General features: G+C 37.9%; 3 protein-coding genes across 7 annotated transcripts in view; 1 reads left to right on the top strand and 2 right to left on the bottom strand.

Annotated features, from left to right (window-relative positions):
• PLEKHA8 (pleckstrin homology domain containing A8) overlaps positions 1 to 16,016 on the bottom strand; it is a 158,263-nt gene that overhangs the window by 24,812 nt on the left and 117,435 nt on the right. The window lies entirely within an intron of this gene.
• Positions 2,220 to 9,647, bottom strand: BTD (biotinidase). 2 transcript variants are annotated; one of them, XM_007429260.4, is made up of 4 exons: positions 9,509 to 9,647; positions 4,508 to 4,677; positions 3,644 to 3,793; positions 2,220 to 3,462 (listed from the first exon to the last, which is right to left on the bottom strand). In XM_007429260.4, exons 2-4 carry the CDS (start codon positions 4,559 to 4,561, stop codon positions 2,287 to 2,289), a joined length of 1,380 nt encoding a protein of 459 aa, XP_007429322.2. In that variant the 5' UTR covers positions 4,562 to 4,677; positions 9,509 to 9,647; the 3' UTR covers positions 2,220 to 2,286. The 2 variants fall into 2 exon arrangements, with proteins under 2 accessions (XP_007429322.2, XP_007429319.2); XM_007429257.4 differs by having other exon boundaries at positions 4,508 to 4,718; positions 9,509 to 9,644.
• Positions 9,515 to 16,016, top strand: part of HACL1 (2-hydroxyacyl-CoA lyase 1) — a 28,740-nt gene continuing 22,238 nt past the window's right edge. Inside the window, exons 1-3 of one of the 3 annotated variants that reach the window (XR_015797880.1) lie at positions 9,611 to 9,646; positions 11,537 to 11,641; positions 13,191 to 15,187. Coding sequence is in view for 1 of the 3 variants with exons in the window: in XM_007429261.4 (XP_007429323.2) it covers positions 9,563 to 9,646; positions 11,537 to 11,641 (189 nt within the window). In the remaining 2 variants the exon portion in view is untranslated. Of the gene's footprint in view, positions 9,647 to 11,536; positions 11,642 to 12,739; positions 15,188 to 16,016 lie in introns of those variants that run through there. The other 2 variants (XM_007429261.4, XR_015797879.1) reach the window with 2 other exon arrangements.

The following is a 16,016-nucleotide window of genomic DNA, read 5'->3' as shown; positions in this document are numbered from 1 at the left end:
GATGTCAGCATCCAAGATAACAGAGAATATTTCCTACTTACAAGAACCTCTAGTGCTAGAAGATGAAGTTAGATCAGCCCTCTGTCATTACCAAGTCATAAGGCTACAGGAACTGATGGAATGCCACAGAAATATGACAAGCAACAGAAGAAGAATTGGTTAAGGTTCTAACCAAGTTGTGCCAGCAAATCTGGATAATGACACATTGGCCAACAGATTGGAAGAGATCAGTCTCTAAACAAATACCAAAGGAAGGAAAGTTGTGCAAACTATTGTACAATATCTTTAATTTCATGCTTAGGCTCATGCAGATTAGAACCATTCATAGGAAGATGTCAGATGTTCAGGCTGGCTTTACAAAAGCCCCAGGAACAAGAGGCATTACTGCTGATGCACATTGGATAATTAAGAAAGCCAAAGAATAACAATACAGAAGGGCCTTTAATTTTGTTGTTTGGGTCAAGCTGTGGAAAGTGCTTAGAAAAATGGAAATCCCAGAACTTCCACAGTCGGAAGAGAACATGGTGAAACAGACTGGCTCCAGACTGGCAAAAGAGTGTGACAAGGCTGTACACTGGCCCTTTATATATTCAAGATACATGCAGAATATATATTGAGGGAAGTTGGATTGGAAGATGAGCATGGTTTCAAAATTGGAGAAAGAAATATTAATAACCTACATTATGCTAATGACACTACTCTCATAGCTGAAAATGAAATTACAGTATGTGTAGCCTTAGTAATGAAAGTCAAGGAACACAGCAAAAAAAAAAAAAATGGGACTAAGATTAGATATAAATAAGACCAAAGTACAGCAACCAAGCCTTAGAATTGACAATGAAAATACTGAGTGGTGGATAGCTTCTGCCTTTTAAGATCAACTATCAACAATAAAGAAACCACAATCAAGAAATACACTGCAGATTAGCACGTGGTAGAGTAACAATGAAAGGCTTAAAAATATATTCAGATGCTGAGATGTGTCTATAACTACAAAGATCAATATAGTGCAGGCAGTGGTTGTCAGTCCTATAAGGTAGACCTGACCAAGAAACCAATGTCATATAGGTCTAAAATTACTTTAACTGGAACAACTATAGTAACAGAATCTTGCAAGTCTGAATGTGCCTCTCCCCCCCAATTTATCTTCATGTAAATTAGGGAGGGGCTTGTCAGACATTTTCTCAAATTAGTTTTTTGGAAGGGACTCAAGCTCTACTTGTCTGATCATTGCCTTGGTAGCAGCTCTTCCTCCTGCCTTCAAGGCTAGTCCCTATTCTCTCTACAGTGATATTCCCTACAACACTATGGAAGTGAAAGTTGGACTTTGAAGCAACAGGACAGAAAGAATGTTGATACTTTCGAATTTTGGAGTTGGAGAAGATTCCTAATACTGTGGGTAGCTAAGAAAGCAAGCAAGGGATCATTGAACAAATTTCACTTGCACAAATTACCAGGCTCAAATTATCAGACTTTGGACATATTATGTGAAGACCTAGCTCTCTGGAGAAAGTTTTAATGCTGGGAAATATGGAAGGAAAGAGAACAAGAAGACCAATGGCATAGTGGATGGACTCAATTACGACAGTAAGGGGCACTGTTGGAAGACCTGAAGGACCAGGTTGGGGATAGATCGTCCTGGAGAACATCTGTGTGATTGCTCAAGAGTCAAAACCGACTTGATGGCATTTAATTGTTTCAATTTATGTGTAAATTGAGCAGTGAAGATTGTGAAGTTGGATACTCCTCCCTTCATTTCTTATCAAACATAGGAGTTTATGTTGATTCTTTCTGTTGCAGCGGCATCCCTGTCCCTTTCAGGGCAAGGGGTAAACAACAAACATTGGAAAGTGTGAAGACAAGCATTGACAATGAGGGAGAAGCACTTGAAGAAGATTGGTGATTATCCCAAAGGCACAGCATTCCTAATTGCAATACAGTAGTTGATTCCCTCCCTTTCCTAAGCTTGAAGGCTACAAAAATGGGCAGTTTGGAGTTTCCTGGATTTGTACCAAAGATATATTTGCTTCCAAATGTATGATGTGAGAGATGGCACATTCTGCTAAACTGAGGACATACTTGTGAATAATTCTAAAAGACAGACACCTTAATGAAATAAACTTTAAGCTATATTCCAAGTTTGTGTGTGTGTGCACGCACACGCATGTGTATGTGTGTACAGTAGAAGTCCAAAGGCTCTGAATAATCACATCACAGAATATCAGTCCCCATTTATTAGGTTCTTGCATTAATAATCTTGAGACATTATTTGTTTGGTATCAAATGCTAATTTTTGTCCCTCTCATACCAACGTCCATATAGGCCAGCTGTTATTAAACCAGAAGATCCTCCCATTTTGTACATGACATAGGAATTCTTTTCCCAGCCCAAATGGTCAGCAAAGTCTAGAGTGACACCAGATCTTAACAAAAGAGGAAAGATAAAAGTAGTACTGAAATTCCCTTGGAGCTGAAAATCTATCAACCCAGCCGCCTCTGTGATTTCTTGCCCACAGGTAGTATAGTTAAGTCCACCACATTTCACTAACACACAGGCTTGAATGTAGTATGTTCCATGCACTGTATGTAAATCATCAAAAACTCCTAAAACATACAGTTCATTTGTTTTTTCTAATCGTTTGTAGATTAAATTACAACAAAGTGTATTGGAACAAACTTCAATATTTCCTTCTGCATTTAGTATGGGCATTAAGGTGAAATTATCATACATCATTATTTCATAAAATACAGGTGGAAGTTCTTGGGATGGTTTTTCTGCTATTTCACAGTCAGTTTCTTGATCCTTATGGCAAATCTGTTTCTCCATAAAAAAGTCTGAAAAACTCTTTTGACTATTGTAGGACATTGCATTGTTTTCTATATTAGCTTCATGATCTGATGTCATAACTGGGATTTCTACGACTATAAGCTTACCATCAATGCTTTCCATATCATAATAAATAAAAGATTTTGATGGTGTATATATACCACTGCCTGTCATACCCAAGTCAGGATGATGGATATTTGCTGCCAAAAGATTTATTTTAAAAGCAGTTGCAAAAGCTCGTTGAAATTCTACAGCAGACAGAAGTGGGAGTTGGTTCATCCATGCAGTGGGATATGCAACCTGGGTTATGTTGTATTGCTTTATAAGGGTCACAGTTGGCTCATAAAATAGGATATCAAAGCAAGTAAAGATGCCAAATTTGCCTGCAAAAGGTGTATCAAAAATTGTGTAATCTATTTCTGGTGGAGTATTAAAGGAATATTCAAAATATAGGTTTTGTTTTCGGTATCTGGCTATGAGTGTGCCATTGTCACTAAATACTACATTGGTATTAAACTGGTATCTTCCATCTGGTGGGCAGTGGGGATCACTTTGTGTGCAGGGCTCTTTAGTTCCTAAATTTACAACTAAAAACATTTGATTCTTCAGTGCCATACAGCTGAGTCGATGGAGAACCTGTAAAAGCAAAATACTTTTTAAATATTAAATTGGAATGCTATGTTGTTGTAAAAAGAAGAAAGGCGCTGAACTACAGAATTGTGTCAACTGGCTACTGAATTATTTACCACAATTGTAACTTTTAAGTGATTTTTAGTTGGAAGAGTTCATTAGGAAAATATAGGAAATAAAATAATACCTCAGTGTCATTGAATAAGTAAAATTCTTTGCATGGATTCCATATCAGACAGTCCAGGTTTGGAATGAAATCCAAGTAAGGATAAATGGATGCCCTTGTGAAGTTGAAACCCTGAATTCCATCTTCAGGAAAGATAATTATTTGTGCCCCCTAATAGTAAATAAAAATATTTATCAGCCAAAGGACAATGGTGGTACAAAATGTGTTCTCTGTTAAATAGTTATGGTTTAATGCACATAATTTCTTTCATTTAAAAAATAATTTCATAATTGATGGAGCATGGACAAATTAATAGATCATATTTGTGTTTCAATGGAAACTACATGGAAATTATGACTGAAATACTCTTTAATTTTTGCTTGGCAAATTAAACTAATTAAGTATTTCACAGGATTTGAGAATTTACTCCAGAATTATTATTAACTGACAAAGGATTCAACTGGTTTGGAAGAAAATATGTTTTGGAAATGAACCACTCTGTTATGCAGACACAGAACACAACCATTCCTTCTTCAGGCACTTTGCAGGATATGCGTAAGCAACAAACTCTTACAGAAACGTTTAGTGGATCTTGTGTAGTGTCACATTTTAGTTAATCTAAAAAAAATTAAAGGTGATCTAAGATTCTAGGAGGTCATAAAAGAAGCCAACATGGTAGTTTTGCAGCCCAAATACCTGAAGCCTATGTTTCCTTAATGACTACTGGTTTATTATGATTATACAACAGAAGCTAGTCCATTCACTGTAATTTATGTCTCTGCCAATTTAGTGTGTTGCAATAAGGTGGTTATTTTTTCTTTAATTCTTTAAGTTTCCAAAGGTAGTCAAATGTTATCTTAAAAATGGCAAAGACTAATGTTCTACCTGTTTCGCTGCATTAATAACTTGCTCTTCATAAATATCTAGATTTCTCTTCATCAATTGTAATGCAGTGTGTCGATCAATGATAGCCGCTGGACTGGGATTCAAGATGATGTGATGCTCATACACAGCAGCAACATAATGCCTTCCTTTGTGAATATCTATGGAAAGAACTTGGTGACCAAGAACAAAAAATATGATGCTTGCCATGAACCTAAAATGAAAGCAGATGAATATGACCATGACCAATAACATCCTAGATTCTCTAGTCTTTCTCAGCTCCCAGAAATCTGGGAATTTCAGGTCAATCTCAAATTAAATGCTAGTTATTGGAGAGAAGTAGCTAGTCATTAACCTTGATCTATTTTTTAAAAATTAAACAAATCATAATTTGTTATAACCCCAATTCCAAAGAGAATCTAAAGTTGCAACCAACAATGTACAAAAACAATGATACCAAATGAAATTTCAAAAGAGTATAGCATGGAAAGTTATCTGCCCATTTCTTAACGAAGAGATAAATTCAAGATTGGAAACAAGTTTCTTAATACATACCCACGTTATACAATAATATAACAAGGAGACAATAAAACAGAATGATTATTTTGGACAAAAATACATCATATTCCAGCAGCTAATATTCAGAATCAGATTTTCGACCTAATGCCCTCCAGAAGGGTTTGGATTGCAGTTCCCAGAATTTCCAGACAACATGAGCTGAGAAACCTGACAGTTGTACACCCCACACATCTGGAAGGCATTAGATTGGGAAATGCTACTGTAACGAATATGATCACCAGCATAAGCTATTTTTAGGCAAACTCCAGCTACAGTGTTCTGGAAACAGATGGCTTCTTGTAGGAATGTCCTCTTCTGGTAATTGATTTACTTGCTCTTAAGAGAACAATTAACCTGCTGTTTTAGGGAATGCACAGAAGAGTTTGTACAGTTTTAAAACAAATAAATGCTCCTATGTGCAAAGCCTATTAAATTGCGGGTGCAGTTAGTTTATGTAATATATGACCATACAGCAGAGCGCATATATGATGCTATACTGCCCAGGGAAAGAATGTACTTTTAATTGCTTGTTGCAAGGCTAAGGAAGGCGCATAAGGAGTAGATACTATTTCATGGACCTTATCCTTGTTCCAGTTGTCTGTGTCTTCCGTGTCTCAGCTGTTACTTAGGAAATCATTTGGGCAAAACCTTTTAGCAGCACACGGTGAACAGAAAACATGGCAGTACATCATTACCAAGAGACACCCGCGTTATGTAATGATTGTCACGAAGACCTCCAGCATCAAAGACTTTTGTAAGGTTTCAGCTTGTGAGAGGTGTATCTGCATTTGCTTTGGAAAAGACAAAGAATTAGGAAATTAAAAATGGATTTTGGCATGGATGCCATAGAGACAAAAAGTGTAGAATGTCTTTTGTAGCATCCTAGATGAGTCTCCCAAATGCAAATAAATAAATTAATATGCTTGCTTTATGGAGCTACTTGATAAGATGGCACTTGTGGTGTCTATCCAGTTGCATTTTCACACTGAGACATTGTGTCACAAAGGAATATCATATGACAGGACCTGAGAGCCTTTTCTGCCACAGTGCCTGTCCTTCAGAACATCATTCCCCCCTGAGGTGAGACTGGCCCCAACCTTGTTCCAGAACAGCCTGAAGACATGGCTTTGCCATCTGGTCTGGTGATCCGGTGACATTGGTGGAGATCCTGCTTAGTGGTTGTACTTTCAGGAAAATTAATGATGTTCTCCTGCTGATTATGTTTTTTTTAATTGATTTTGTTTTCTGGATTTTTAACTTTGTAAGCCACTCAGAGTCACGGCAGTGAGATGGGCAGCTATATAAATTTAATAAAATAAAAAATATATAAATACTGTAAATGTGTAATTAAACCCACTCTATTCTGCCCTTATTTGATTACTGTGTTTATTATATCACTTCACAGTTTTGTTGAACTAATTTATTGATAAAGGTAAGGTAAAGTCTCTCAAGTTGAGCTTGACTCCTGTTGACTTTATGGACACATCTGCATTGTTTTCTTAGTAACTACAGTATACGGAACTGCTTTTCCCACTTCTGAGATTTTTTAATTTTTTAAATTTATTTTAGCTTCCCAGTCCCATGATTTCCTAGAGGTCTTCCATTCAAGAATGTGATATAAATATTAAAAAAAAATATACAGCTGTATGGGCATTTACACTTTCAACTCTAATATGCAGCAATGCCAAAGTAAAAATAATCGTAGGAGCAAAAAAAAAAGAAGAGAAAAAAAACTATATTTTGAAGCATAATTTTTAAAATATTATCATGTTACTCTTGTTACTACACAAAAAAGTCAGGTTAATTTCAAAAATAAAATGTACCTAATCTGTTTTTAACATAAAATGCATTCTAGCAATATAACTTTGCTAATTCAGATACCTGATTATTATCCTGCATTCAGTTAATAGATCTAAATGCCATAATTTTGGAAGAAAATAAAGGTGACATTCTGTAAAAAAAATTCTGGCCCAAAGTCTGCTGATATTGGCTTTATCTGACAGGCCACAAAATGGAGGATGAATGTATTTAGCAGCATTTCTTACACTATAATTGAAGAGACACCTGCAGTCTATTAATTTCTTTGTAAAGATTGTGATTTCTAATGGAATTTATAAAAGTTGTTTTAATTATTATAGATTTAGCAATACTTCTTAGTTAAGTTTCAGAAGAAATTTGTTTTCAAAATTCTTGTTTGATTAAATGAAAATCTGACCCCACTGACCTTGTAAGTTATAAGTTCCTCTGCTTTGCTAATACTGGACTATATTGTATTCATCCATGGATGGGATTTTGGTGTCAGAGATGCAAAACAAAGGAATGATCTGGAGAAATTATTGGATGGGGATCTTACATAGGATAGGGTGACCTTTGCTCTTATATAAGTATCTCCCAGAATCCCAGCCCTTAAATAAATGTAAGTTCTTAGTTGAAGGAATATGAACAGAATGCATGTCTTTTTCTGGAACTCTATGCAAACTCACATTACAATATAACACTGATACGTTAAAAGTTTGGTTCATGTACTATTGCATTCAAAAGTTTTGTTTCCATATATCAAACATGGGGAATCAGTGACCTTTCTGATACTGTCAAGGATATCTCATAGCAATCCCAGCCAACATAGCCCATGGGTGAGATGTTGGCAGCCGTAGTTCAGCACAGACTTTGCACCCTGGCATACTTTTTGATATAGGTAAAAAAAATGCCCCAACTATCACAGCTAACACAACAGTACGAAAACTCTCATTTTTATTACTGGTGAATGATATTAATAGCTCATGTGAAATTGTTTTTCACATGCTGTATGAGAGCTGGAAAACTTCAGATGCTCAGTTTCTGGAAGCTACTGGTGTTGCAATCTTTCATGTCAATGAAGTTAATACAAAAACTAGTGACAAAGATAGAGGCTAAACAGCAGCTAAAATGGTAATTGCTCCCTGCAGGGTGAAAAAACATCATAGGAAAATCAAGAGGCCAAACCTAACTGAAAAGTAACAAGTACCATATGTTGTAAGTAGGTCTAGAAGGCTATGTGCAAGAAAGTGTATGGTTTAATTGCTGAACTACAATATATGCAACTGGATCAGTTTCTAATGCAAATTCTGGAAAACTTCAGTAAAAATTAAGTATATTGGTTTAAACCTAATTCAAACCTGTAGCATTATACAAATGACAGCTTTCAGTTTTGTGAAAAACCATCTTTCTGAATACAACCAATTTATGGTGGTTGACAAAAGGGGTAATCTAGCCTTCTCATCTTCAGGTACAAAATGTTATGAAAATCAGCTACATTTATTGTTCAAATTAAGTACTGGTAACAGGACCATGGGACTTCTCTGTTGGCAATTATTTTCCTTTCATTTGTTTTACATTTGTTGGTTTGCTTTACTAGCTACCTCACAAGAGTTCCTTACTGGGGATTATAAATCTCTGGAGTGGAGGAGAGAGATACCTAATTTCCAATAAACTATCAAGTTCACCATGTGGAACAATATTCCCCACCCCTGGGCAAAGGATCCATACTACTTCCACCCTTTTGACTTTCTGCAAACTGCTAAAAACCTGGTGGTTCTCCAGGCCTTGGGTTAGGAAGTTTGTATTTTTTTCTTGATATAATTTGTCTTAAAAAAAAAAAAAAAAAACTAAGCTGCCCAGAGTTGCTATGGAGTTGGAGGCCCTTGAAAATGAAATAATATTAAATCATGTATCTGTTCCTGTGTAAGAAATATGTGTGTGAGAGAGAATATATGCTGCTCTTTCTTAGATATGGTACAAGCAAAATATGCAATACCTGCTACCCAGATTTTAGCCCCAAGTGTTACATTCATGTGTTTAAAATATTCTTCAAGATCAGCATTTCAGGACAAAACTTACAAATATATGTTGTGTTCACATACCACACTGACTGGCAATCACGTTTTAGCAGCCAGTGGACTAGGTCAATTTATTATTCGGAGTGTTGTGCAAAGTCATAAAATTAGATAAGTTAACAGCTTTGGTTCAGTAAGCCAGAGGTAAGCCCGCTGTGCTAATACAACCACAATAGTGCTTAAGAAAGTCAGAAAACCCATTTTCATTGGGATGGCCCCCTCCTTTACTGCCATTTTTTCAAGCACCTTGCATTGTACAACCACCGCTTCGGGCTTCTTCCACTGGTCCCTGAATCTAAGCGACCTCCTCCTCCCGCATTCCTGGATCCCCATCAGGCCAAACTGACTTGCAGCCAACTGAGGGAATCGGGTTGTCACAAGCCGGCCAATCAAAAAGTTGTCTCTGGCACGCCCTCTCGCCACGTGGTCTCTCATCAAAGGGGGGGCTGCTTGACCCTCCCACGGCTGCGCCGTTTCTCAACGATCCGTAAAACCACGCCTACAACTCCTTCAACGGTGCGGTGGGGTTTCAATGCCAAGGCCAGACTTTGCCCATTAGTCGAGGGAAACGTACCTCAGAGTCAGTGGCGTGGCTGTCGTCCTTTTCTCCATTGCCCGGAAGACAAAGATGGCCTCACAAAATCTGGTAGGGCTGGAGGAAGATGAAGTTGTCAGCGGGGCTCAGCTCATCGCGGAGGCCCTGAAGACGCAAGTAAGGGTGCTGGGTGACTCCCGAACCTGGTTACAGCCGGAAATGGGTTATCTGCCTACGGGGAATGGGAAAGACCATTTCGAAGTGCCGCGAAGCGTAGAGTTGGGGAATAAATTCTGAAAGGCGGGCACAGCGATCAGAAGATCGCTCAGACCCTATTACACTCCGCCCCGGCACGTCTAATTTAGAAAGAAGGAGTTTGCCTCTAACAAGGTGCATGCGATGACCACGTTTGTTTAACCGTGGTTTATTGAACAAGCCACAGTTGGGTAGATTCACGCAACCTACAGGATCAACACAAAGAGAGCACATTATGTTTGTTGTGTGAATCAAGACATGGTAGTATTCACAAAACTTAACGATACAAAACAGATACACAAGGTTCACTTTAGAACATCCACATAAACTAGGACCCTTTTGTGACACATCTGCTAAGGCAAGGGTCCTACAATAGGTGATTATAGGAATTTATAAGGAAAACTCCATGATTTTCACCTGTACTTATTTTAGGAAGCTGTAAATGCTTATTATTTCCAGTATGAATGTTTATGGAATACTCATCCAGTGTATGTTACAAATAAATTTCTCACAAAACCTATGAATTTGCCTAGAAACAAATTCCACTGTGTTCAGAAAAGGCTTCTCATAAGTTTGCAGTCTAGGTGCTGGTGATTTTTTTCTATTTAATAATTCTGCAGAGGTGAAATGATTTGCATAGAATCTGAGATTCTATTTATTTTAAATTGTAAACTAACCACTGTTGTTTCACAGTTGTCCTTTACCCTGTCCTGTGCTACAATTTATTTATTTCTATCTTAACTCTAAGATGTTGAGCCTAACATATTGAACAAAATTGAATTCATAAGCTTAGATTTTTGATCAGTCAAAAATAAATAGTACTTAGAAAAGCAGATACAAGAAAAGAACATTGTGGGGGAAATGGGTTCTTTTGAATTACAGACTCATTTTGTGATTAACGGGGTAAATCCTGTATGATCTGATTAACTAACCTTTTTAGTCAAGAATCTTAATATAATGCCAATAATAATACCCTGGTAATATAGAATTTGTTTCAGGCAAGAGATGCCAGTTAGATCTTACAAGTCTTTCGGCCTAGAATGATAATTTTTCTTACTATTTCGCAACAGTGTTTGAGGCAGTTACCTACTGAGTATTGCTGGGCAAATGAGATAATCCATATAGGTACAGTAAATGCTAGATTGCAGGGAACAGCCAGTTTGGTGTATTGATTAAAATCACTGGGCTAAAACCTGGGAGACTATTAATTCTAATCTTGCCTTGGGCACAAAGCCAACTGGGTGACTTTGGGCTAAATACTCTCAACCCTAGGAAGAAGGCAATGGCAAGCCATTTCTGAAAATTCTGTCAAGAATTGCATGGACTTCTCCATGCCATTGTCAACAGTCAAGACTGACTTGAAGGTGCAAATTATAATAATTGCAGGAAAAACTTAAAAGGTAATGGAATGTTGGCTTTTGGTTTTTTACTAGTGGAAAATCAATGTTTCTTTATAGTTATTATTGCATCATAAATAATTGCCAAATATTCCATTCCCTTTATAACTAGTCAACAAATGTTACTATTTTGTGTAACAAGAGAGTTCTTTACTATTTGGTAGGAGAGATGCTTAATCATTCTGTATCTCTGTGTTGCCATCTCCTGGTCCTCCAGATATGGTAATCCTACTAGACCACCATCTATCTGGGATGTTTTGGATTCCTAAACTGAGCATTGGTTTGGACTGAATGGCCAAAGTAGCCCTTTCCAATGTTATGATTGTATGAAATCTCAAATGGGGGGAGGGAGAGAGACATTAAAGATAATTAGTTAAATCAAATAGATGTATTAAAAATAAAATATTTGTTTCAGAACATTGAGTATATGTTTGGCATTGTTGGTGTTCCTGTGACAGAAGTAGCAATTGCTGCACAAGCAAATGGAATTAAATATATAGGAATGCGTAACGAACAAGCTGTAAGTATCTCCTGGATTAATTACTGTTTCTGCTTGCTCAATAACTATTCTGTGCTAAAATCTCATTTTGCTATTACATAACCTGACAGTATATGTGTTCTTCTCACCCTTTTTGCTGCCTCTTTCAGAATTGTTTCTGATAATGACAGCACAGATGCAAACACTTTGATTTTTTATTTTGCTGATTTGCAACAGGAAGCTGGCAATTTCTACACATGTCTTTGTCCTTAACAACAAAAAAGTGGTCTTTACCACCATTCCCCAAAGTATTCTCTGGAATTAGGGGAATGGTAGTTGGCCTAGACCGCCTCACAGTGTGAGGAAAATAGAAGCATTATGTAAGTATGTCACGTTGTGTCAACCAAAAATAAAGCAGAATAAAAATCAGTCAGATCTGGAGAGTAAGTGCAGAAATCAGTAGGGATTAGATTCAGAGTATCAGTGCTGTCGAGGAAAGAAACACAAAACATGATATAAAAATGCAAGAGGAAGATTACTTCTCTCTGTGTTCAATTAAAAGTGTAAAATATGCTTTATATAGACACAGTGATGGCTATGGAAAGGACCAATGAACTGTCAGTTTTTTTGAATTGCTTTATTAAGTGTAATTGATATTGAGTGATATCCCCATAGAAACATATTTAAGGGGAAGATTGTTTCATTACACAGTAGCTGGGTATGAAGAAAGTTTTAGGCTTAATTTTCATGTGAATTATTTACAGTGTCACAACTTGTATGTTCCCTTTTTCTGAGATCCCAGGAAAGTTCAGGTTTTAAGTGGGAGGACAAGAGGTCAGGGGAAATTATGGCATTTGCATGATGTTATTATGCAAACACTGCAACATATGTATTTGTGTCAGACATCAGGGTGCAACTACATAAGGCCAGCATGCACAGATGTCATGATTGCTTCAGATGCTACTTTTAAAAAGCAGAGTCCAACACTCACTATTGGTCAAGCCTAGATAATTAGAATTTGACTTAATATATTATCCTCTCATTATGTAAAAATAAATGATATAGAATGCTCACCCATATATAATTTTGCTCTTGTATTTTGTTTATTTGAAAACTGCACTTATGGAAACTACTCTGCAGCAGAAGAGCACCATGAAATAGTAGACTTGCATCCTTAATGTTGACTATTCTTGGTATTCAAACAATGGATTCATTTTATTTTCCAAATTTCCAGTGACATTTTATACTACTGAAATTTATTATCAAGAATTAAAGTTTCATAGTCTATTTTTTAAACAAAAGAAATTACCTTTAATGAAGAACCAGTGTTTAGGTACCAAGGGCTTAAAATTATTGGTTGATTCTATGAGAAGAGCAGAGGAGCAAGAGAAGGCCTTTATGGGCAGGCATTTGGTAATATTTACCATCTACAGTAATACCTCAGTTCACGAACGCTTCTGTTCATGAATAATTCAGTTTGCGAACAGCAGCGTTTGCAAAATTTTGCTTCCGTTCATGAACTCCACATCAGGTGACGAACACGACCCGTGGCCATCTTCCCTGCTCTGACACGTGGTTGTGGTTCCTCTAGGAGAGATCGTGGTCGCAGACAGACACTTGCTGTGAAGCTTTTTGGTGTGCTTTTTAGCACATACAGTACATCCAGCATGGCTCCAAAGAAAGTGCAAAGCAAGCATGGTGGTAAAAAGAAAGTGCAGAGCAGTAATGAAGGTGACAAGAACATGCAGAACAGTAATGGTGACAAGAATGTGCAGAGCAATAATGAAGGTAACAAGAAAGTGCAGAGCAAGAATGGTAAGAATAAGGTTTTGAAGAAAATAACCATTGAATTGAAGAAGGAAATTGTAGAAAAGCATGAGCGTGGTATTTGTGTGACTGATCTGGCCTCGGAGTACAAGATGGTGAAGTCGACAATCTCGACTATTTTGAAGAATAAAGATGCCATCAAAGGTGCCATCAAAGGTGATGTGGCAAAAGGAGTAACAATGTTAATCAAGCAGAGGACACAAGTGCTGGAAGAGGTGGAAAAACTTTTGTTAGTGTGGTTGAATGAGAAACAACTGGCAGGTGATAGCGTTAGTGAAGCTATGATCTGTGAAAAAGCCAGGAAATTGCACAGTGATTTACTGCAAAAAAAACCCTCTACAAGTGCAACAAGTGAAGAATTTAAACCCAGTAGAGGGTGGTTTGATAAATTCCACAAGAGAAGTGGCATCCACAGTGTGACAAGACATGGTGAGGCTTCCAGTTCTGACAAGGCCGCTGCAGAAGCCTACAAGAAAGAATTCGCGGAATTCATGAAGGCAGAAGGATATGTCGCTCAACTGTTCAACTGCGATGAAACAGGGCTCTTCTGGAAGAAGATGCCAAACAGAACCTATATCACACAGGAGGAAAAGGCACTGCCAGGGCACAAGGTCACGAAGGACAGATTGACCCTTTTGCTGTGTGTGAACACAAGCGCTGAGCTGAAGATAAAGCCACTATTAGTGTACCATTCCCAGACCCCTCGTGCATTCAAGGAACAGAATGTGAACAAGGCCAGACTGCCTGTCGTGTGGAGGGCCAATGCGAAAGCTTGGGTCACAAGGCAATTGTTCATGGAATGGCTGCACGAGGTGTTCGCACCCACCGTTAAAAAATATCTTTCTGACAACCAACTGCCTGAAAGGTGCCTTCTTCTGATGGACAATGCCCCGGCACACCCTCCAGCCTTGGTGGATGATATGGACGCTGAGTATGACTTCATAAAGGTCAAGTTCCTCCCCCCCAACATGACACCTCTTCTGCAGCCCATGGAACAGCAAGTGATCTGCAACTTCACGAAGCTGTACACAAAGGCGCTCTTCACCAGGTGTTTTAATGTCACTGAAGAGACGTCCTTGACTCTGAAAGAATTCTGGAAGAAACATTTCAATGTCCTCCACTGCATCAACCTCATTGACAAAGCCTGGGAAGATGTCATGTACCAGACCTTAAACTCAGCCTGGAGGAAACTGTGGCCAGAATGTGTCACTGAATGTGACTTTGAAGGGTCTGATGCAGAGGAAGTGGAGGAGATTGTGTCCATGTGCAAGAGTATGGGTCTGGACGTCATTGGTGCAGACATAGAGGAGCTTGTTGAGGACCATAAGGAGGAGCTGACCACAGAAGAACTTGCTGAACTCCAGAGTGAGCAGCAGAAGGCGCTTGTTGAGGAGCATTCCACAGAGGAAGAGGAAGACAGGGAGGAGGTTAGCAGTGATGTGATAAAATCCATTATGGAAAAATGGAATGAGTGCCAGGATTTCTTTGAGAAGCACCACCCCAACATAACTGTAACGGACAGAGTGTTGAATCTGATGAACGATAACGTGGTCTCTCATTTCCGGAGGGTTTTGCAGCGCAGGAAAAAACAAGTGACAGATTTTTCACCAAAACTCAGCCTGCAGCTAAGAGACAAAGAAGAGAGGAAACCCCTGAAGGAGATCTCCCCAATGTCCTTATGGAGGGGGACTCTCCCTCCAAACAATAACCGCCTCCCCACCCGGCTTCCTGTCCTCCACTCCAGAAGTCGCCTCAAGCAAGGTTAGTGTTCTCTCTCTTCATACTGTACTGTACTGTACTTTGTTTCATATTTTTGTGGTTAAAAAAAAAATACATATGGTTCAGAAAGGATTAACCTTATTTACATTGAATCTTATGGGGAAATTTGATTTGGTTCGTGACCAATTTGGCTCGCGACCAGAATTGTGGAACGAATTAAGTTTGTGAACCGAGGTACCACTGTATTTCCTGTATAATGCTGTGTAATAATGTATTTGAAATTTATCAATAACAAAAGTATACATAAAAATAATGGACACCTCTTTTTTTTTTTAAATCAGCAAAAAGGTTTGCATAATTGTAAGAATAACCATTCCTGGTACCTACAAAGTTTTATATAGCATTTTAGCTTGCCGCTTGGTCTGACAAGTGTGTTGTCATGGCATCCTGTTTGTTAAGTACAAACAGTCTTGCCAAAGAAGCACCCACTCTGGATATCTTTAACTATTTCTATATTACTTGCCATGTTTTTTTCAGAAATAGAAGAGAAATGCATGTCACGCTAAATTACCTTCTGGTTTTTGAGTTGTGATCTGTCAAAGAAGTTGTGTAAAAAATGGTACTCACACCCATCATGTTAAATCTGATTAGCAATTTCAGTAACTTAACTCTTGTACGATGTGCCATACTGTCTTCTGAAATCATCGGTCTTAGGATTTGTAACTGTTCTGGCTTTTGCCCTTTCAAGTACAGATATTTCATATGCTTTTTGTATATTATGTCTACACTGAGTTTAGGGGGAAAAATAAGTTCTTCTCCCTAAAAGGTATGCTGCTTGAATCAATATATCTTAAATACTGTAAAAAAAAAA

The sequence above is a fragment of the Python bivittatus genome, unplaced genomic scaffold (assembly GCF_059951505.1).
Source record: "Python bivittatus isolate LINGU-HERP-01145 unplaced genomic scaffold, Pbiv_v1 ctg000610_np1212, whole genome shotgun sequence".
NCBI classification, from domain to species: Eukaryota; Metazoa; Chordata; class Lepidosauria; order Squamata; family Pythonidae; genus Python; species Python bivittatus.
Note: the sequence above shows the minus strand (reverse complement) of the source record. Positions and strands in the feature narration are given on the sequence as shown.